Below are 24,203 nucleotides of genomic sequence, written 5' to 3' on the forward strand. Positions count from 1 at the left end.
TAGCTCCAACCTCTGAACACCTAAAGCAGAGGAGTCAAACATACCAACCACTACACTCCCAAGTAGGCCAGTTAAAATGTAATTGGGAAATATTTAATCAAATAAACAAAATACAATAAAACATAAATAATATTACATTTTAAAACTAAGTTAACATGTAGACTACAGGGATCCTTTTGTAAGGCATTGAGTTTGACCGCACTGTCCTAAAGCACATCATACAGATTTTATGGTAGTTATTCCATGCCTTGTCTACGGCTTATGTCCCCAACACAGGGAGCTTTGTGAGGTCAGAGACAATATCTGGTCCATCTCTGGATCCTCTCCTCCTCCAGGGCCCAGCACAATGCCTTGTATTTAGTAAATATTCAATAGGTTTCTGTTGAATGAAATAATTATTTTCTTTCTCTGCCCTCTCTTTAAAATTCTCTACCTTCAAGAAGCCATACAATACACAGAAGTAGAAGGAGGCTTATGGCTATACATGGACCCACCCCAGAAGTTTGTTAGTGTAAGCAGAGTGGAGGCCTCAAAGCCACAGGTCCCCTACCCCTGGAAAAGTCTAACGCTATGAACATGAAATTCATTTTTCACAATGCTGCACCTTGTTCTCTGGTGCTAGTAAGGTACCAGTTCTGCTGCCTCTTACACTCACACCATAGCCACTTCTGGTAGTACTTCTCTGAAAGAGGTCTTTTTCTCTCTGTCTCTCTCTCTCTCTCTCTCTCTCTCTCTCTCTCTCTCTCTGTCTCTCTCTCTCTCTCTGTCTCTCTCTCTCTCTCTGTCTCTCTCTCTCTCTCTCTGTCTCTCTCTCTGTCTCTCTCTCTCTCTCTCTCTCTCTCTCTCTCTCTCTCTCTCTCTCTCTCTCTCTCTCTCTCTCTCTCTCTCTCTCTCTCTTTCTCTCTCTCTGTCTCCTTACACCATTATATTCAGACAACTCTGATATGCCTGGTCCTTGATCCATCAGCCCCCAGATAGCTTCCTGGTCTGTTTCCCTCCTACTGCCTTCATAATTGTATGACAACAATTGCTAATCAGACTCAGCTGGAGACTCTGCTGTCTCCCAAGTATGCTGGGAACCCAGACAGCTCCGGGAATTTGGGAATATGTGTTCTGAGTGTTCAACATCATCTTGCTGAAACCAAAGCTCATCCATCCTGTGCATATGAACCATACTGGTGCAAAGGCATTTTGGGATATATTAGAATCCCCTCTCCCTGGCACCCCCTGAAAGACCCGGGCTAGCTTGACCTTTGAAACCAGAAAACTTTCTAAGCCCAGTTGTTTGAATAGTCTTAAGACAAAACAAATACTCCGCATGGCTCAGGGGTCTAGCAATTGAACACCAATGAAGTGGAAAGTCTCACCATGTAGGATGTGATAGCATCATGATGAATGACTGCATCCATGCTGAGGAACAAGAGCCCATAGACTTCTACCATTAAACAGTCTCTGTGGAGCTCAGGCATGACCAGCATGCCTCCAGACGCCTCCTCAGTGCAAGCACTGAGTACTAAAGCCCCCCCTCCGAAGAGGTCACCTGGGGGTGGCAGTCCACCTTCCCAGAAGGACTGGCAGTCCCAGGCTTGATTACTTAAAGAGCCCTTAGAAACTCTAACCCCATAATTCCTACAGCCCTCTGGACCCTGCTGAGGATCTGGTAGCCCAGATCTGTTTTTTTAATTGTTAAAGATTCCAGAACTCACTTCCACTCCTCAAACTGGCCATTCCTCATCTTGTTCTCACCTTGTCTTCTTGCAAACTTGCCCTTCCTCTACCCTCTTGACTTCTTCCTAACAGTGATATCAATTCATCCAGTGTTCCTCCCACCAATCCCAAGAGAGAGGTGGTATGAGGTGTTATTTGTCCCTATTTTACAGATGAGGAAACCAGGGTCCAGACAAGTGAAGTGACTTGACAGCTGGTAACTGTCAGACCTCCCATTCAGAACCATGCCTTGCTTCCAAGTCCAGGTTTCTTTCTACTACAGTGGTCTGCCTTTGTTAGATCACAAGCTTCATAAAGGCAGAGACCATATTTCATCTAAACCTTACATCACCACCACTACCACCCCTCCCCAGCTGCCTAGCATGGTGCTCTGCTTGCAAGAAGCATCGTTGAAATTAATCCAATTGGAAACCCAAAATAAATGTCCTTCTCTTTTCTCTCTATCCTCACTACCTTTTTATCTGAAGGGGAAATCAAGGTAGAGAAGGAAGTTATCACAGAATTCCAGCCCAAAATGGAAGAAAGAAAATTCCCCCCTAAAATGTAAAAGCTGGTCATCTAACCTTGGCTTGAAGATTTCTAAAGAGAAGGAACATACTCCCTCCAATTCTTTTGTTAAACAGATCTAATTAATAGGATTTTTTTTTCTGCTGTCAAACTTAGATTTGCCTCTTTGCAACTTACACCCATTTTTGCTAGTTCTGGGAGAAAACAGAACTATTTGCATCCACATGATATCCCTTCATATACCTGAAAATAACTACCTTTGGTTTCTGTCTCCCACCTGCCTCCTACCCCTCCCCGAGCTCTTCTCTTCTCCAAACTAAGACATCCTCACATGGCACAAACTTGAGGACCCTCACCGTTCTGGTTGCCCATCTCTGGATGTCCTACACCTTATCAATGTTTTTCCTAAACAGTGGTGTATCTGTGTGTGTGTGTGTGTGTGTGTGTGTGTGTGTGTGTGTGTGTGTGTGTGTGTAAACCTACATCACATCAATCACCTATCTGTAATAGAGAATATGTTTCATCATTGGTCCTCTGCAATCACGAATATGGTCATTGTATGGATCATAGCTTTCAAAATGTATGTTTTTATAGTGTTATTATTGTATAAATTGTTCCCCTGGTGCTGTACATGGATATGCCTATCCACAGGTCCACCAATAGTACATCAAAATGTCTGTTTTCCCCTCGGCCCCACCAACATTTATCATTTTCCTCTTTTGTCATCTCTGATGGGTGTATAATGGAATCTCAAAATTGCTTTAATTTGTATTTCTCAAATTAGCAGTAATTTGAAGCATTTTATTTTTCATTTGGCCGTAAATAGCCTGGGTTTCTTCCCTAGAGAACTACCTGTTCATATCCTCAGGTCATTTATCAATTGAGGAAGGGCTCTTCTTATAAAAATGAAAGTGAGATCTTTATTAGAGAAACTTTCTATAAAGATTTTTCCCAGTTAGTTGTTTCTCTCTTAGCTTTATGAGGTTTGTACAAAAACTTCTTCATTTTTGTAATCAAAATAACCTATTTTATCTTCTGTGATCTTCTCTATTCCTTGTTTGGTCATGAACTTTTCTCCTATCCATAAATTTGATAGGTAATAGTTTCCACATTTTTCTAATTTATTTATGATCCAACCTTTTTATATCTAGGTCATGTACTCATTGGAGCTTATCTTTGTATATAAGATGTGAGTTGCTGGTCTGGATCCAATTTTTTTCCATATAGTTGTCCAATTTTCCCAGCATTTTTTGTAATATACTGAGTTCTTGTTTCAGTAATGATCTCAGGGGTGCTTGTGTTCATTGAATAGTTGGGTAATAGATATGTTGCTTCAGACTATTGCATGCCTAATCTGTTGCACTGATTTTTCTCACTATTTTTTAACCAATACCCATTAAAAAATTACTCTTTTGTAGTGTAGTTTGAAATCTGACACTGTCAAATCCCTTTCATTTTCATTTCTTTTCATTATTTATGTTTAGACTTTTGACCTATCTTTCCTCCATATGAATTATGTAGTTATTTTTTCTGGTTCTATAAAGTAATCCCTTGGCAATTTGATTAGTATGGCACTGAATAAGAAAATTAATTTGGGTAGTATTGTCATTTTTATTATATTGGCTCATCCTACTCTTGAGCAATTAGAAGTTTTCAATTATTTAAGTCTGTCTTTATGTAGTTTGTAGTTGTATTGATATAATTTGCATGTGTTTTTTGGGAGGTCACTCCCAAGTACTTTATACATTCTGTAAGTATTTTAAATGGAATTTCACTTTCTAACTCTTGCTACTAAGGTTTATTGGTTTTGTATAAAAAGGCTGATGATTTGTGTTGATTTATTTTGTATTCTGCAAGTTTGCTGAGGTTATTGTTTCAATTAATTTTAGTTGACACTTTAAGGTTCTTTAAGCATACTATGGTATCATCTGCAAAAGTTACAATTTTGTTTTTTCTTATGATTATTCTCTCAATTTCTTTTTCTTATCTTAACCACTGTAGTAGGTATTTTGAGTAAATATTATGTTAAATAAAAGTGGTGACAATGGGAATCCTTGTTTCATCTCTGATCTTATTGGAAAAGATTCTCATTTATCTCCATTATATATATATTGGTAGCTCTTGGTTTTAGATGTAAACTATTTATCATGTTAAGGAAAGGTCCAGTTTTCCCTGTTTTATAGTATTTTTTAATACTAATACTAGAAATGGATGTTGCACTTTGTCAAAAGTTTTTGTAATCATATGATTTGTTTTTGGTTTTTGTTAATATGGTTAATTAAGTTTATGGTTTTCCTAATATTAAACCAACCTTGTATTCTTAGTATAAATCCAAACTTGTTATAGTTTATAATCTATATGATCTGTTTCATATGGTTATGAATAATCTAGGTTTCTTCCCTTGAGAACTGTTTATTCATAACTTTAGACTATTTTTGTTATACACTGAGTTCCTATTTCAGTAATGATCTCAGGGATGTTTGTGTTCATTGAATGGTTGGGTAGTAGATATGTTGCTTCAGACTATTGTATGCCTCATCTGTTGCACTGATTTTTCTCACTATTTTTTAACCAATACCCATTGAAAAAATTACTCTTTTGTAGCATAGTTTGAAATCTGACACTGTTAAATCCCTTTCATTTTCATTTCTTTTCATTATTTCTCTTTAGACTTTTGACCTATCTTTCCTCCATATGAATTTTGTAGTTACTTTTTCTAGTTCTATAAAGTAATCCCTTGGTATTTCTTAAGGAATGGCCTCTTTGCTAATATTTTATTTAAAACATTTGCAATTATATTCATTGGAGATATTGGTCTATAGTTTTCTTTTTCTGTTTAGATTTTCCCTGATTTAGGTTTCAAGATAATTTCTGTCAGAAGAGTTTGGTAAAATCCCTTCTTTTGCTATTTTTGAAGTCAATTAATTGTTCTTTGAATGTCTGATAAAATTCACTTATGAATCCATCTAGTCCTGGAGTTTTATTTTTGTTTTACCTCCTGTGGAAGTTTATTTCTACCTCTCTTTGGCAATACATTCTAGACTTTTGGCAGTAATTGAAGTCAAGTTTGCTAGCCTATAGTTTTCATATTCTAGTCTCTTACATAAATAATATTCTTATTATTTAAAAAAGTAATCAATCTAATCTAATGGTTTTTATCCAGTTCTTCATAATCTTTCAGATATCACTGACAGAAAATCAGCAGTCACATAATAATAATAGCTAACACTTATATAGAACCTGCTGTGTTCTAGGTGGAGCAGATGGGTGGCACAGTGGATAGAGCACTAGGCCTGGTGTCAGGAAGACCTGAGTTCAAATCTAGCCTCAGACACTTAGTAGTTCTGTGACCCTGGGCAAGTCACTTAACTTGGTTTGCCTCAATTTCCTCATCTGTAAAACAAGCTGGAGAAGGAAGTGGCAAACCACTTTAGTGTCTTTGCCAAGAAAACCCTAAATGGGGTCACAGAGAGTCAGACATAACCACAAAAATGTATCACGCACTGCACTAAGCACTTTACAATATTATCCCATTTGATCCTCACAACAATCCTGAGAGGCAGATGCTGTGATTATATTCATTTTACAGATGAGGTAAACTGAGGCAAACAGAGGCAAAGCAACTTGCCTAAGATCACACAGCCTGTAAAGGGTCTGAGGTTAGATTTGAACTCAAGTCATTCTGACTCCAGGCCTGGAAATGCTCTAGCCGTATCCACTGTGCCACCTAGCTGCCTCCTACCTATTCACAGCTACCATTTCTTTCAATGCCAGAGGATATAATTCATCCAGGACGGGTGACTTGAATTCATACTTTTTAGCAAGGTATTCTTCCACTGATATTCATTCAAATGCTTTTCACCTTTTGTTCCTGAACCCTCTTTTCAATATACAGTGCTCCTCTACTCCATCCCCTTTATCTGTTTTCTTTCTTTGAATGAGGCCTGCCCCATCTAGGACTATTTCCATCTCTCTCCATAGCTCTCACCCAACAAGTCTCAGTGATACCTTCAAAGTCTAATCTGACTCCTTGAGTTAAGACTTCAAGTTCTTCTTTTTTTATTGCATAAAATATGCATTTTGTGCCTACAACTTTCAGGCCATAAGTTTTGCTTCTGACTCCTTTCCTTTAGTTTCCTATAGTCTTTTGAGTATGTCAACTGCTTTTCTCCTCTTTATATTATAGCTACTCTCTACAGTATATCATTTAGTGGGTACTGTAGCATGGTGGAAAAACATGCAGTTATTTCCATCCTCCATCTATTTCAGTTTAAAACTCTTTTCATTAGACATCTGGAGCACACCAAGTAAAGAAATTCTTATAACCCTTCATTAGGTGGATTTCACAGCTGTTGAAGAGTCTGTTTTTCTGATATCTTAAGGTGCAGTTCAGAAATCCAAATCCCATTCTCAGATACCATCTTCTCAACCAACTATTTACTTTCCCAACTTACTTTCTCTTCTTCATTCCTTGGTTTCAGTGAGGGCACATTCACTCATGTACCTATACGGTCTTTAATTTCTTGCCCAAGACTTTATACTTTGACAATACATTTTAGATTTTTTCTTGAAGTATCATTTATGCCCACATGAATTACCAGAAATGGGTGATGGTCATCTGTTTTGACATTTATGAGGGGAATCTTTGTGATGTCTTGGTTAGAAGCCCCAAAAAGATAAGCAACCCCTCTATTATTATCAAGTTAACAAATACTTGCCTGAGGACATCTGAGCAGGGAATCATGAGCCAATCTTACTGCTTCTTCTAGTCCTTGCTAAATGATGTCTTTTTTACTATTACTTGTGATTCCATTTTATTATGCCTTGGAAGATAAGCAGGTGCTTCCTCTTCAGAACATTCAGCTACCTCCTCTTCAGAAAGAGCTTTTAAAAGTTAGGGTTCTTTTTTTTTTTAGGACCACAGGTGTTCCTTTGGCTTCCCTTCCTGCTCTGTGTGACTTTCTCCTTTTTTTCGACTTCTTATCTTGAATCAGACTTCTCCTCTGCTTCTTCATACCTTTTTTTCAATTTTTAATTTTTATTTTTGCATTGGAGCCCCTCTTCCATTGTTTAAGGCATACTTCATTTTCTTTGATAACCTGCAGTGTACTGGGGCATTCATAACTTTTCAGCCTCCATTTTGAAATAGGTGATAAAACTTAACCTTTCAACACTTCTCTTCACCCAGCACAGGTAGAGCCATCATTTCCAGATTATCTCTCCTACCTGTCACTGGAGCACAAGTTCCTAAATAGTGAATTATTCCCAGTTGAAAGTTGACAAGAATTCTGAGTTGTTTATATCTCATCTTTAACCTCATCAGAGGAGGTGGTTTTTGTGTTTTACCTTCAAAGAAAAAAGGGGGAAAATTATAAAATAAACATTAAGTCCTCTGGGCCCTCTAGGCCATAGATTTACCCTCCTGCACAACCTCACAAAGTAGTCTTATGAAATGTTAGTATTTGCATGAAGATTTTCCTCTTAACCCCTAGGGGTGAGAAACAAGCCTTTATGACAAGCTTGACCCAGGTTCTTCCATTGTATGGGAAAATCTCTTGGAAATTATTAACATTGATGAGCTCTCAATATATCTGTTCCCCTCTTATCCCGTCTCATTTGTGGAGGCAAAAGCCAGATATCAGGAAATGAAAATGGGAATGAGTGTCAAGGGAATAAGTGCTAAAGTGTGAGTTCAAGAAGCTTGGCCTTGAGATGAAAGGGGTGGAGGAGAATGGTAACTAGACAGATAGCAGGTGCAAATGAAAGTTTGTTTTTTTTAGAAGATAGGAGATCCCTGGCTCAGCCCTTTTCCTAAAACAATGCCAGCTCAGTAAACTCTTGAAGGAAATCCATCCACAGTAAAAAAAAGAGTTGAGTCATCTTTTGTCATCCTTCCCAATAATTGATGGGGACTTTTAGAGGGGAAAATTCAGCAGCAAGTAACTAACCCATTAAGAAGTCTTAAAAAGACTGTGGCATCTGGCTTCCTGATATTGAAGACTTTTTTCTCTGGGCCCTTAATGACTCTTTTCAAATATCAGAGAAATTGGAGTTCAGAGTTCGAGTTAGAAAAGATTTATTAGGTCATCTTGTTCATTCTCCTGCACTGATTCAGAATTGTTACCTGTAGCACACTTCCTAATCTCGTGTGCTTTTTACAGTCTCAAGTAAATGGTATTCTCACCACTTCCTTTGGAAGACTATTTCACAGTCCAATAGATCCCACGATGAAGAAGCTGTTGATCCCCAGCCTAATATTTTCTTCTTACTTTATGCTTCATACACCCTTAGCATTTTCTTCTTTCACCGTATTCTTTCCATCCTCAGTCATGTCTGTTTCAGACATCCGAAGCATCCATTCTGATGCATTTATTGTGCATTGTGAAATTCATTGCATATTGCATCTTTTAGGGTCAGAGGATGTTAACCCAGTTAAAGTAGGAAGTATCTTCCTAATATAAGAAATAGATCACTGAAATACATATTCTTTTGAACGTTCACATTGTCTTGAAATCATGGTTCTGCTATGGAAAACAAAAGTAATCATGTTCCTTGAGTAGTTAAAGCCAGGAACAATTGTGTTGGAAACAACCAGGGTTTGATTTGTCAACTCTATAAAATCTTCCAAAACCTTCCGGATCTGAATTCAGCTTGATTAGCAATGATAGAGCTCAGATGACAAATATTACCCAATAGATAACATAGGCTATGGTGTGCTATAAATAGAAACAGGTGAATGGGAGAAGAAAGTTACTGGTGTTTAATTAGTGGTTTGTAGTAGTTATGTCTATGGCCAATGATGACAAATATCTGACTTAATTTTAGCATGTTAATAAGACTGATATTCAATAATATTCAAACTGAATTAAAATTAATCTTTCTCCAAAGAAGTTTCCAGGTCTCAAAATAACCCTGTGATTTAGAGAGTAAAGGTAATATAGATTAGGAAAAATGGGCCTCTGAAATTATCATGCTAAACTCCTTAGGAAACGGTCCCTCATTTTGTTGTTGTTGTTCGGTCATGTCAAACTATTTGTGATTCCCTTAGGGTTTTCTTGGCAAAGATGTGAGTTTGCCATTTTCTTCTCCAGCTCATTTTACAGATGAGGAAACTGAGGCAAACGAGGTTAAGTGACTTGCCCAGAGTCACACAGCTAGGAAATGGCTGAGGGAAGATTTGAACTCAGGAAGATGAGTCTTCCTGACTCTAAGCCTTGCACTCTATCCACTGCACTACCTGGCTGCTTCTCACCTTAATCACATCCTAATGCTTAATTGTGTTTATTCTCAGTCTTTGCCATATAAAATCAAAGCTAACATGCTACATCAATTCAGTGAAAGTCTACTATGCACAAGACACTTTTAAATACTATAAAAATTAAACCAATACAATGGTGTATCCATATTGTTGCCCTGTGCCTTCTACACTCCATGAGAGCCAGGGCCTTGGGTGCGGGGCAGGGCTACTCTCAGACCCTGGACCTCCTCATCCTAGTCCTGGGGCAGCTCCAAGACCTAAACACATAGCTTTATGTCCCATTGCCAGCTCAGTCAGTAAGATGGGGATTGAGCTTACACTGCCGCTAAAAAAGATGAAGTCAGGAAAGTCTTAGACAGATTTTGCAAGAGGAAAGAAATACACAGATGGGGCACTGCCTCTAACCTGGATGTTACTCCTGGCCCTTACTCCCACTGAAAAACGTTAAGGACCTTGTGGAACTGGAGGCCATCAATGATATTCTGTGGGTAAACTACCAATTTGTTTCCTGATGCCAGCCTTGTCCAAGACCTTCAGAAAGAACTCTATGGTATCATCCAGAACGGTGTTCACAACATCACCAGGCTGATTTGCATGTTTGAATCCCAGCGTATGCTGAACTTGGACAGTTTGCTGGTAGAAAACAGCTGCTGCAAAGTCCGCCTCACGAGAAGTGTTAGGGGCCAAAGCTGTTGAAGCCACCATGGTGCAGAGTCTGGTTTCAAAGTCCCTGGCCTCAAAATTGGTGTCACAAGGGCAGCTCCATACGTGCTGAAGCATCTGAGAAAAGAGAGAATAAAGCAGATAAAGGAGGAAAGGGCCAGGGCAGACGAGGGAACCACTCAGAGCAAACAAGGAGGAAGAAAAATGACCCTAACTCTGATTAGATTTTTAGTTATAAAGTAAAAACAGCATCTGTTTTGGGGGAAAAAAGGGTTTTTTTTGTTTTTTAAATAAAATAAACTAATACAACGTTGTGCTTGTCCCCTAGGCACATATAGTCAATTGTCAATCAATTGCTTAAGAACCAAAGGAGAGTCTATCAGATGCTGAGAGAACATAATCGAAAAGAGAGATCTTAGCTAGAATGCTTGTTGATCTCGGTATCTGTAAATGGAAGGGTCGCTTCTAAGAAAAGAATTCTTGATGTTGATTCATTAAAAAATGAAGTGAAATACTAGCCTACAGCCTCTTAGCTACATCAAACATGCGCCACTGCAGATGTTTTCTCCCATTTTCACCAGTTGCCTTGTGGACGTTTCAAACTGGATATTCCATAGGCATCTCACACTCAACGTGTCCAGAACTGAAATCATCTTTTCCCTCAATTCCACTCATTTTCCAGACTTCCCTATTTCTGCTGAGGATAGCATCATCCTTCTGGTTCTCAACTTCATGAACTTCCTACTTTCCTTTACTCCACATATCCAGCTAGTTGCTAAATTTTGTCATCTCTACCTCCACAATATCACTCATGTCCATCCCCTCCTTGCTGTTCACATGATCCCCCACTATAATTCAGTCCGCCATCGCTATTTTCATGGACTATTGCATTAAGTTCCCAATTGGACACCCTGTCTCAAATCTCTCTCCCTCCTCCAATCCAGCTTTCACTCAGCTGCCAAAGTGATTTTTTTTAAGTGCAGGTCTGATTATGTTACTCCCCTGCTCAAAAAATTCTATTGACTCCCCATTACATCTGCAGATATTTACTCTTCTGTCTGACATTTAAAACCTTTCATAATCTGCCTCAAACCTATCTTTTTATCTGTGGTCTCATCTCCACATCTGTAGTCTAACCAAATCACACTTTTAGTTGTTTTTCAACCACAATACAAAATGACTTTGCACTGAAACCATCTCTCATGCCTGGAATACACTCCCTCCAAACCTCTAACTTTTAGAATCCTTAGTTTTATGAAGCCTTTCCTACTCTCCCAGGTAGGATTGCCTCCCTCCCCAAAAAGAATCTTTTGTTTAATTTGTGTCTGTTTTATAGATATTGTCATTTCCAATAGAATACAAGCTTCTTGATAGCAGGTATTGTTTCATTTTTTCTCCCCATGTATCTCTGGCATCCCATAGTAGGCACTTTGTAAATATTTGATTCATTGGTTGAGTCCATGTAAGCTTTTGTACCTACAGTAGCAAGGGAATTATTCCATATTGCCATGATAAAGGTTTTAGGTCCAAATCCTTGTCTTTCCTTGTATACGTCTTTTGAGTCCTGTCTTATGAATTCAGGGTTCAATTCAGACTTAGCTGAAAAGACATACTACATGACAAAGAAAGCCAAGAATTTCCTCCTGCAGCTAAGCTCCGAGTCTCCCAGTTCCTTCAGAGCTATACAAGTTGTTAATCTGGTTCACTATTAGTGGTCCATGGGCAAATGAATGGCCAAAACATAAGCTACACTTCTCTGCCTGAAGAGCTGTTTCCAAAAAGAAGACTTCAGCTCATTGATTGAGAAGTTATGGATGCATCTCTTTTTTTGTTTTTCTTCACCTCCCCTCACCCCACTTTTGTTTCTTTTTCCTAAGTGGGCAATAACAGTTAGAGCACATACCTTACTTTCAGACCATCATTCATAAGTAAATCAATGAAATTCACTGGGTCTTCCCTATACTGAGACTTTCTCTTTCATTTGGTTTCCAGTGCTTAGCAAAGTGCTTGGTATACAGTAGGTGATTAATAAATGATTGCTTTTTGATTTTGGCTCAGAAGTCGGTGACATGTAGCATATACCCATTTGGTTGGACTCAGCATCATTGGTCTTTGCCATGTTTTACTTGTTCTTTGAAAGCATGGATGGCTGTCTCTTTTACTTCCCTTAATTAGTCAGTTATTCTTCACTCCTCAGTGGGCCCCAAAATACTGTCTTACCCACTCTTGTTCATCTCTTCCCTATTGAACTAAAAATGGCAATTCAGATGTCATCACTTATTATCCAGGATATAAATGTATCTGCCTGTCCTGAAAATATTAACCACACTTGGCCCTAGAGCTTATTTGTGTTTCTCTTAATTAATGCAATCTTGTGTTTAATAGGCTCCCCTGGTCCACCAAATCTCTTTTGTTATGAGATCGCTGGAGAATCATAGTCCTCACTCAGCTTTACCTTCCTTCTGCTCCCTTCCTAGGCCCAAAAATCTGGGTCTGTTTCCCCCTGGTATAAGCTGTTCTGAACCATTCTGGAGAGCCTGTTATTGATGGTGCTCTGCAGGCTGCCTGACCCCTACTAGCTCAGGGAGAGGGAGTGAACTCATAATCTTTCTCAAGCTCTAATTGAGACAGCATAATCAGGAATCACCATATGCTGCCTCATCCCAAAGGCAATGAGTCCTTTCCCTGGTCTGCTTCTGTACAAAATGTTCTGTTCTGATCCACATAAACTTGTGAATCTGTTCCGTGTTTTTAAGTGCTTTGCTATGTGACAGTCAGTTCAGATTACTGGTATGTCCCTTCTAGGCCCTATGGTCATGGATTCACCCATGACTGAAACCTAATAGTCTTTAACTCACAAGTCTAAACCCACCAAAAAACAGTTATTCAACACCCAAAGAACCCATGTTCTCTACCAACACCTGCCCCTCCATCAGTCTCAGTACTCTTTTGATACCCACAGGTCAACAGATCTCCTCTTCTATATGCTAAACTATCTATTCTTTCCTCTCTAAACGTCCTTCACTCTCACTTCTGGTTTACTCTTGGTTCATTCTTTACAATTTACCAAACCTTCCACTAAAAACTCTGATCCTTTTAATTTCCCAGCTAATCATTCAATATCTCTGAAGACCTTTATTTCCTTTCCATATCCTAAATGTATACCTTCCAATTGATTACAACCCCAGAAACAACTGCCCTTCTACTTTTTCCATCCTCCATTAAATTAACCCTTCTATGTGCCTTCTCTCAAAATCTAGTGATTTCTCCACCTCTCCACTGGACTCCCAATGTCCTGGTTTTTCATTAATCAATTTCACTTTAAAGATTAACTTATTCTGAACCATGTCCTTTCCCTCTAAGATTCAACCACACTTGTTACAGAACCTGCTACTTTCTATTGGATAGCACTAGATTGCATTACTATCTGTTAGACAGAACTGTAAGTACTGGAGTTGAAGTCAGGAAAATCTGAGTTCAAATCCTGCTCATTAAGGCACACCCCCCCACACCCTATGTCAAGTCATTTAACCTCTCTCAGCTGTAAGATGGTCTGTAAGATGGGGATAATAATAGCACCTACCTAAGATTGTCATGAGGATAAAATGAGATAATATACACAGAATGCTTTTCAAACTTTAATAAATGTCATCTATTATAGTTATTATTACTACCCCACAAAGATAGGGTTGTTCCTTGTTTACCCATAAAGCTAATTCAGTTAATTTATACTTTGTCTGGAAGCCACTGCATGCATAGTGAGATTGAATAGGTCTGGGAGGACATGAGTTAAATCTTTTCCTTTTTTTTTTTAAACCATGAGTACCTTTAAAAAGAACTATAATAGTTTGGCCTTGATGTTTTAATATGTTACTGGCTTATTGTACAAATTCTTCACTTTTAGTTTCCAGAAGAAAAGAATTTTCCAACCTTGTCTTTATCTACCTTCTGCAGTAGTGTCCAAGGATCTTTCCACACTTGACTTCAACTATAAGAACAACAATTATATCAAAGCTTCCCATTACCTTGGTCTTCCAACAGCCCCTATTTCCATACATACACACACACACTCTATCTTTCTTCCTCTCCCAAGTTACTAGCACAGTATTATAAATCAGTCTGCAATGTGGTTGCCAGAAAAGTTTCCATTCATACTCAAAATAACAACGGTACTAAAAGTAACACCAGCCCCATTTAAATATGGTTTCTGTTAACAGAGTTTAATCGGAACGTGAACAAAGCTTGAAATAAGTAGTGACAAATTTGGTTGCTGCAGGACAGAGCCTGGGTTTCAAAATTGCTCCTCTGCTACTTAGGAAATAGATCATTTATTTAGGACTAGTTGGTCCTCAGCTTTAATTAAAAGTAAAGGAAAAGCCTCTTTTATAGCACTTAAAAGAGCAAGCAAGTTTTGATCAAAATGTAAGAAATTCACACGAACATATATTTTGTTTTTGCTTCTTAAAAGGAAATCAATGTGCTGACTGTGGCGTTGGTCAACCAAGACCGAGAGAATAATACCGAGAAACGCACTCAAGGCTTGAAGTCGGAGAAGGAGGCACTACTCATTGGTAAGGCAGCTCTACCTTCCTCATGCCTCGTAGGCCCCATGAAGCTGTGCCCTTCAGTTTATACCCACACAAGCCTGAGACTCAGCCAGGGAAATATCCATATTTGGGGCTAGAATCACTGAGTGCTTGGAGCCAGAAGGTATCTTAGAAATCCTCTAGGCTACCCCCCACCCCAACCCCCTGACAGTACAGACAAAGAAACAAAAATATGTAAAGGTTAAATGATTTGCCCAAGGTCAAGCAGCTAGTTAGTGGAATATATTTCACAACATATTCAGGACTAGGGTGCTGCCTCTCAGTTTACTGCTTTTTAGGGGAAGTGAAGTCTGACCTTTAATCTATTCTGAAAGAAATATAGACTTAATACTTTCAAAGCAAAGAAGTGACAACAAAGTATTACCAAGAAGACTTTTGAACCCAGGTTTAATGAAAAAATTATAATTAGCACATTAATTTTTAAAATAGTAATGGAGTCTAATGACTACTTCAAAAGGTTTTTTTTCCTCTTTAAGTCAGCTGGAACCAAGATTGTGTTCAATGTTTAACAGATAAGTAGCCCTCCAAAAACACATGGTATACTTCTTAAATTTAATCTGCATTAATAATATTTTTCCATCACCTTCTTAAACCTACACAATCAGCAAAACAGTAAATCAAGCCCTGATTTGTAGTGTTTGCTGATTTCCAAGACAGTCGTGCTCACATTGAAAAATTGAACAGTCGGCTCTTGTGAGCCCAGTAGGAGCTGGCTCCAGGACACCCCTACCTGGGACCAACCCAGTCTTGTTTTGGTAAGAAAAGTTTTTCTTCACAATATTGCCAAAGTAAAGTTCAGCTCATTCCAGATTATTTTAAGTGTCAGGTTAATGGATTACAGAATAATGAGGCTTTTGCTGCGCTATTTCTGAACTTTACTTGGTAATCTAATAAAGGAATGAAATCTGCAAGGCTAAACTAATTTGCCCAATAGGATCATAAATACAATCATTGGTATTTATATCATTTTTTAAAGCTTTACTAAGTGTTTCACAATACATTAACTCATTTGAGCTTCCCAACAACCTCATCAGTAGTAGGGACCAGAGGTACTAGTATCTCCACTTTCCAGGTGAGGAAAAGTTCACAGTTATTTGCCCAAAATCATTCACTGAGGAAAGGAGGGAGTCAATATTCAAACCAAGACTCTCTAATTTGGAGTATAGCATGCTTTCCTTGATAGCATAAGCTTTTGTATGACAAATCTCTCAAGTCTACAACCACCTCCATGAGTCATTCCTAAACCATACGTCCTGAAATCCTGGGTGAGGCCCAAAGACTCCCTAGGATTCATGACCTTTTAAGAATTCTTCTGACCGGAATCTGGACAGAGCATGTGTGGACCATCAGCAGAGTTTTAAAAGTTGCCTCCCTACATTCCCTGAAGACATCAGGGACAGTTTGGCCTGTAGAAAGAGTATTTATTTATTCTTTCAACATTTATTAAGTACCTACTGTATACATTTGGGGGGACAAAAATGAAATAGTCCCTGCCCTCAAGGAGCTTACATTCTACCAGGAAGACACAACATGTGCACATATAAGAAAATACAGCACACACAAAATAAATAGGAAGTAATTGCAGATGGGATAGCACTAGCAGCTAGGGACCAAAAGATTTACCTATGCATTGTCATTCACCAGAGTTTACTTTCTGTGGCTCCATTGTTAAAACTAGGCTGTATTCATTCAACAAAGAGAATTCTTGGTAAAACCTGTTTCTCCTCCTGTCATCAGCCCATAAAGGTGTCTACTATCTATCTCACTTCACTATAATGCATGTGATTTGACTTATCACAAAAGAAGTACATATTTCACAGTGAGCAGTATTTTCTGGTGTTCGAATATGTAGGGGATAGGGACCAGATCCATGATGTTATCACTATAGGGACCTATAGTGAGGAAACACTCTCTATCAATGTAGATCAGCACCCTTCTCTGCAACTTATGGTCTTAGAGAGTTGCCTAGAGCCCCGAAAGGTTAAGTCACTTGCCCGAGGTCACACACATGTCAGAGGCACGTTGAGAACCCAAGACTTTCTTGGCTCTAAGACCAACTCTTTATCTATTACACCATCCTGCCTCTCTTAAAAAAGGTGCATTTAGAAAAAGGCAGTATTTTAAAATGTCCCTCATTATGTGTTGACCCTAAGTAACTGCCTAATTTCCATTCTAAGCTTTACTCTTCAGTTAAATGAGACCTCTGCAAGGTATACTCAAAAGTGTAATTAATATTAGCCTTGAGATCTTGGAAGGGGTAGATTTAGACCCAAAAATAACCTGGTGCTGGGCTATACTTACAAGGCTTCTCTGACTCCAGACCCAGACCTGCAGTTAGGCTGGGTGATAAAAAACAAACTGGTTATTTGAGAGAGGGAGGGCAGAGGAGACAACTGCCTTTCACCTAAGTAGGGCAGGTGACAGTAAGCAGACATCAATTTCAGTTTCCTGTCTAGTCTGGTCACATTAAAAGCCAGGCTCCTGAAGATCATGTGTCTGTTAGGACATTGACTCCAAAATAAAAGATAAGTAACCTCCATAAAGTTATTAATTTTTTTCATTAAGGATATATGAGTATTGTGTATGAAATTTGTGCTTGGGACTCTCAATCCCTATATACCTACTATTAGGATGAATGAAGTTTAAAAGGCACAGAACTCTCAGCTGGGAGGCAGGGAAGAGCCCATCCTTCCTCTGTGATCCATAGTATTGATCTGAGCCCGGTCTTGGCAGTGGCTCTAGCTCAGGGTTCCAAGTTTTGATTGGCTCCTCGGTCGCATGGTTAAGAGTGAGCAATGAGATCACTGCTCATGTTAGACAAATGGCTTTTCCATATTTGGTTATCTGGCAAAAGTAGCTCCTAGTTGCATTTTCAAGGCACCGCATACTCGCACCTCAAAATGACAGGTACACCGGGCCTTTAAGAAGCTGGCTCAGAAGGAATTAAATTTAAAAGATAGTCCAAACTTCATCCATCATATATAGATTTTTCAACTACAGGGTTATTGAATATGACATCAGCTTAGAGATACTCCAAGGAAAACCAATTATTTTTCTCTCCAGTGATATACAGCTGTAATAACATGCCAGGCACAAGCCTTATAAGACATGCTGATCTTCTCTCAGTTCTAGGAGCCCCAAAGTGAACCCACATGTTGTTGATAACTGGCTTATTCTTATACTGGAAAACATGTCAAGTTTTGACAGATATTTTTCTTCTGTTCAGTGGGACAAAGGGGCACTTTGCCTCATCAGGGCTTTAGGGAATGAATGGACCTACAACAATAAAGCACTTTACTCTGTATACTTCTGTACAGAACAGACTGAGGTCAAGAGAGGGCTTTGGTCTTGAGTTTTCTCCCTCTTTTCATAGATCATTTCTTCTGAACTCCCACGGAAGGATACAGTCTACTGATGCCATTATCAATATTGTTAATTGAGTTGTGTTATTTATGTTACTTGAGACCTGAAAACCCATTCTTATTAGGTGCCTACTGTGTACATTGACAGTGCAGAGACAAAAATGAAATAGTCCTTGCCCTCGAGGAGCTTACATTCTACCAGGAGGAAACAACATATACGTGAATAAGAAAATACAAAACACATGCAAAGTAAATAGGAAATAATTGTAAAAAGGATTAGCACTAGCAACTGAGGAGCAAGAGATTTACCAACTCTGAGCAAGGTGGTGTCATTACAAAGAATTACCATGTTTCTGAACCACGCACTATGCATTCTATGACTTTTAGTAACTGAATGTATGAAATATGCTGACATTAGGAAAGGCATACCCTACTTACTCCTTTCTATCCTTTGCCTTTGCTCACACATCACACTATCAGCATTCGGCTCTAGCCTATGATGCAATTAACCAGTTTGTGTTTAGCATCTCTACCCAAACCAATCACATGTAAAATGTATGGTTGAAAAAGTGATGGGCTTAGTCACGTCTCAAGAGCAGGGGTAACCAATGGACACTCCATGCTCTCTTTGGTGTCACTGTAGCATTAAGACAAAGCAAGGAAGGTCCCTCTTTCTCACCTCCCATAGTAAACCCAGGGGAAGTGAGGGACAAGAATCACACAAGATGGACAGATGTAGATGGGATGTAATCTGTATCTTTGGAAGGAATGTCCACATCAGCAACATCACAGATCCATTTGGATATGTTTGAGTATGTTTTCTATTTATTTATGTATTTGTGTATGTATTTTCCCTCTCAGGAGAATGTAACCTGCTTGAGTGGGAAGGACTGTTTCATTTTTGTCTTTGCATCTCCAATTCCCAGTATCTGTTGTTTTTTCATCATTCAGTCATGTCCGACACTTCATGACCCCCTGGAACAACTGTTTGTGGTGTTTTCTTGGCAAAGATACAGGAGTGGTTTACCATTTCCTTCTCCATCTGATTATACTGAGGTGAACAGAGGTTAAGTGACTTGCCCAGGGTCACATAGCTAGTAAGTGTCTGAGGTCTCTTTTGGACTCAGGTCTTCCTGACTCCAGGCCCAGTGCTGATCCACTTAGCTGTCTACTTGACATATAGGAAGTTCTTAATAAATACTTATTGCTGGTTTTTGCATAGTCCATAGGGTTACATGAATTTTTTTATAAATAGCCAAATCAAGTAGGGATTGGGACAGGGTAATAACAGTCATTGAACAACCCTCCTCAAACATTAAGTTATAGTCAACTCTTGCTTTTTCAGGGCCTTTGCTTCTCACTGTCAGCCCTTTCAGGCACCTCCCCCAACCCTGCCTTTGTTAGCTTCTTACTAGAAAAAATGGGGCAAGGGCCAGGAAGCAAAGCTCAGAATAAAATGTTTGCTGGGAAGTTGATCAATGTGAAACCCTGGAATGATCAGTGATTTAGTTTTTCCTTGGTGTCCTCTATTGCCCCCTATTCTGCCAATTGCAAATGAATTATTTTTAGTTAGAAAAAAAAATGTGCCTATGATTTAGGCTTGCTGAGCAGCCCAAATCCCTATAAACTTAAATCCATGTTAACTAGAAGATAGGCAGCAGAGTCCATTAGGCAAAGGGACCTCCCAAAAGAACTAACCGCAGTAACGAAATGGCTCAGTAAGAGCCATAAATTATACTCTGTCTTTTCTTTGTAACATATGTCCAAGTATATTGAAAATTGTTTCCCCATCCCACCCCTACCATCTCAGTCCTACTTACAATATATGCTTTGTGACTTGGGCCCCAAATCCTTGGAGCTTCCAAAGCTAAAATGTTGCTTGGAATGGAGGAGGACATTTGCCTGTATCCAGAACTGCCATGGGTCTGAAAAGGTGGGAAACCCAAATGGAGCTAGGGTGATCCCTGCTCTAATGAACACCGAGTAGCTGGAATGATTGATATGCTCAGCCAAAGAAGCCTTCTTCCCCAACCCTGCCCCCTCTGAAAAGCACCCTTGGAGTAACTGGAACCTCCAGGAGGCCACAGCCATGAACCCCCAGACCTGCTCTAGTCCAGGCTGATTCTACAGGAGAGCTTAAAAATAGCTCAGGGTGGAAGTAGATATGAGAACATTTTATGATCAGGCAGCACTAACAGATTGAAACAGTGGAATGTGGGCACTTTGAGGGCACGGACTGTTCCGGGTTTGTCTTTATGTGCCCAGTGCAGGACCTGGCTCAAAACAAAGCACCATTGGTGCCCCCATCAGTTCAGTCCTATGATCTGGCAGTCACCTGAGGATATCAGAATGCAGCATAGTAGTTAGTTACCAAGGATGTGCATTAGTACAAGACTTTCTGCTGTACCTGTGGAAGGGTCAGGAGGCATGCCCCATGACTTACATGTCCTATATCCATGTGAGCTCCACAGGACTGAAAAGACAATTTCACAAACAATACAGTGTTCTAAATTCTTGGTAGCCAGGTAGAAGATAGAGTGAGTGGCTTAAAATCAGGAAGACCTCAGTTCAAATCCTGCCTCTTACACTTATTAGGGGAATGACCCTAGGTAGGTCACTTAACCTCTGATTGCCTCAGTTTCCTCAACTATAAAACTGGGATAATAATAGCACCAAACTCATAGGGTTGTTGGTGAGGATCAAATGAAATAATATTTGCAAAACACTTAGCACAGTTCCTGATTTGTAGTAGGCACTTAATAAATGCTTATTCCATCCATTAACCTCTGTCTGCTTCAATTACCTCATTTATAAAATGAAAATAATAACAACTACCTTCCAGGGTTGTTGAGAGGATAAAATCAGATAACATATGTAAGGTCTTTTATACAACCTTATAGATCTAATATATTCACTATTATGGGTGGTGGTATTATTATTGTTGTTGTTTAGTCATCTTTATTGGTGTCCTACTCTTTGTGACCCTATTGGGGTTTCCTTGGCAAAGATGCTAGAGTGGTTTGTCATTAGCTTCTCCAGCTCATTTTGCAGATGAGGAAACTGAGACAGAGTTCAGTGACTTGCCCAGGGTCATACAGCTAGTAAGTGTCTGAGGACAGATTTGAACTCAGGTCTTCTTGATTCAAGACCAGTTTGCTAGCTGGCTGCCATTATTATTTATTACTTGCAGATCCTTAAAATTGCTCATCCTTATAGAAACAAGTTTGCCTAAGCAGAAAATCAGGCTTGCCAGATTTACTTATGACCACTTCATGGAAGCAAGTCCTTTGCCTTGGGCGTGTAGATGCATACCCATTGTGTATCTTATACATAAAACTGATGAGGTCAAGGTCACTCACTTATTTTTCTCTGATGTCAAATTGGAATCAACAAGCCTTTGCCTATTTCAATTACTCTCCCACCTTCTGTTATTTGCAATGAATGTGGGAGCAGCCGCAGAACCATAACTCTAGAGTTAGAAGGGATGTAAGAGGACGTCTAGTCCAATTCCATAATTTTATAGAAGAGAATATTCATTGCCTCCCTAATGAAAACAGAAGGAGTTATGTTCTAGTGCCTCATTGTGGCATGGAGGTGACCTTGGCTTCTCAAAGATTATGCTACATGAATACAAGAGCTACGTAGTTCCTGCCAACCTGGAAAGACTGAGTCTGGGCTTGGTAATGAACTGTTATTGATCTGTTGTCCAAGCATCAGCCTAGCCAAGTCCAAAGAGGCTTATGTCCGTGTTGGCATCATAGTAATAATTCTTTTGGGCCACGTCACTCAATTCTCCAAGACTGTCCACTGAGTCTTAGAGGGATTGAGCTCTGCATTGCTAAAAGGGAAGAAGCATGCACAATAATGACATTGAGTATCCTTTAAGTATTTAGGTCTGAAGTGAGTACTCAGTAGGGGAAGTCCAGCCGTCAAGATTCAATTCATTCTGGTTTGGGAATTGCTGAGGCTTTTCTCAATGGTTCGGTCTCCTTTTCCACTTACCACTTGTGAGGACAGCTTGACATACAAAAGGGTGAGATTTCAACGGTCATTTTAAAGTAGATTTTTATATCTGACAATTCTACGTTCACGCCCTCGTTAGGTCAGTCTGACATAGCACAGAGTGGTACAATGCCAAAAATTCTTGAGTTTTTGAACGTCTGTTCATTTCACAGTATAGGTCACATGCTGGATTTGGCAGGTATTGGAGGTGTGGGGGATGTAATGGTTCAGTACTTTTGATTCCAACCCAGATCCTTGGAATTCTACGAAGCTGGACACTTCTGGACATTGTTAAAATGGAGAATGAAGCAGAACTTATGCTAATAGATATCTGGCTCTAGCCCAGTTTAGGTTAATAGCTCTGGGAAGATGGTCACACTAGGCAGCTGGTTCCTTATCACTTTATTATCTCCTGCTTGTTATATAAACTAAGAGATATAAAATCAGAGAACTTTAGATGTGGAAGGGACTTACAGAACATCTTGTTCCACCCCTGCTTCTTACAGAAAAAGGACTGGACACCCACAGAGTTCAAGTGACTTGCTATCATCCTGTTATCCTAATAACCCGACCATGCCTAGCATTGCTAGTCATAATTTTAAACTTGCATGTAGGTGGAATCAGTAATGTCCATAGAGCTTTCAGTGTTCATTAATCCATCCTTCCTCAGTGTCTGAGCTGATAAATGTACTCTTAATTCCTTACTGTCCGACCTTCTTGTTTAACTATCAGCCATTCTGCTATCTGCCAGCTTCTCAAGTCTCTCTTTGCCTACTTGCCTGAGCTCTTTTTGCCCCGACTCCTCCCATACCCCACTATTCTCTACCTGACCTGCTTGTTGCCCACCCCCTGCCCAAATGGTAAATGTTAGGGTGAAGGATGCCCAGTTGGTAAGGTAGCTTAATAAAGGATGGGACAGGAAAATTCACTGATCATATAAGTGGCAAGTAGTGTGGGAAAGGAGGAAGGAAGAAAGGGAGGGAGGGAAGTATGGAAGGGAGGGAGGAGGGAAGAAAGGAAATGAGGGAGGGAGGGAGAAAGGGAAGTAGGGGAGGGAGGAAAGGAAGGGAGGAAGGGAAGAAGGGAGGGAGGGAAGGAGAGAGGGAAGTATGGGAAGGAAGGAAGGAAGAAATGAGGGAGGGAAGGAGGAAGGGAGGAAGAAAAGAAGGTAAGAGAGGGAGGGAGGGAAGGAAGGAAGGAATTATTAGGTGGAAATAAAGAAGGTAGTTGACTTTGGGTGGGAAGCAGCTTTTTTGAGTGATATTTGAGTAGACATGCTAAGAAAGGTTGTGTTGTAAACAGGAGTATTTTACCAGTGACTTTTTTAAGGTATTCAAACAACTTTACAGGAAAAAAAAATCTAATCAGCATTAAACCCTAAACTGATTCTATCACCCTATATTCTCTTCCAAATTGATTCATGATGTGAGTATATACCCTCCAGCTATGCAGATTGCAACCCATCCATGCTTGTTCATCCAATTAACTCTTTTTCAAGGCCTCCCACAAGTTTGCCCAGGGGCTCTACCCAACGTCCTGGGGACTTTCTTGTTGGGCTTTTTTTTCTTGACATTGTAAGGATATCCATGGAGCACACTGGCTGTCTATTGCTTATCTTTCGTTCTTTCTATTTCCCATCTTTTCAGCTCATACATTTCTCTGATGACATCTTTCCTTCTGGTTTCCTTTTGTAATTCCTCTTTTGTTCCTTAACGGCAAGGCTTCCTTTTTATACGTATCCCTGGCAGAATACTTGGTACATTAAACTCACTTAAAAAATGCGTGTTGATTCATTGATTATTCATGGAATATACATGTGTGTTTTATTATGTGTGGCTCTGCCCAACCCAACAACCATGAATTAAGGACTCACTATTTACAAACCAACCCATCAACAAGCATTTATTAAGGATTTACTGTGTGCCAGGCACTGTAAGGTATCGTGCTGGGCACTGACCATACAAAAATAAAACATCAAAAACAGTCCCTGCCTCCAAGTCGTTCATTCCACTCATTCCATCTTGTTTTTTCTTTCATTTTCTTTCATTCTCTCATTACATTTCATTCAGACACTTC

General features: G+C 39.5%; 1 protein-coding gene across 3 annotated transcripts in view; it reads left to right on the forward strand.

The window, feature by feature from the left end:
* Nucleotides 1-24,203, forward strand: part of ENOX1 (ecto-NOX disulfide-thiol exchanger 1) — a 677,866-nt gene that overhangs the window by 635,495 nt on the left and 18,168 nt on the right. For all 3 annotated transcript variants that reach the window (XM_078147594.1, XM_020971657.2, XM_020971652.2), the window contains one exon: nucleotides 14,625-14,727. In XM_078147594.1, the coding sequence (XP_078003720.1) occupies nucleotides 14,625-14,727 (103 nt within the window). The remainder of the gene's footprint in view (nucleotides 1-14,624; nucleotides 14,728-24,203) is intronic.

This window comes from Phascolarctos cinereus, unplaced genomic scaffold (assembly GCF_003287225.1).
Source record: "Phascolarctos cinereus isolate Bilbo 61053 unplaced genomic scaffold, phaCin_HiC Scaffold_7;HRSCAF=346, whole genome shotgun sequence".
NCBI classification, from domain to species: domain Eukaryota; kingdom Metazoa; phylum Chordata; class Mammalia; order Diprotodontia; family Phascolarctidae; genus Phascolarctos; species Phascolarctos cinereus.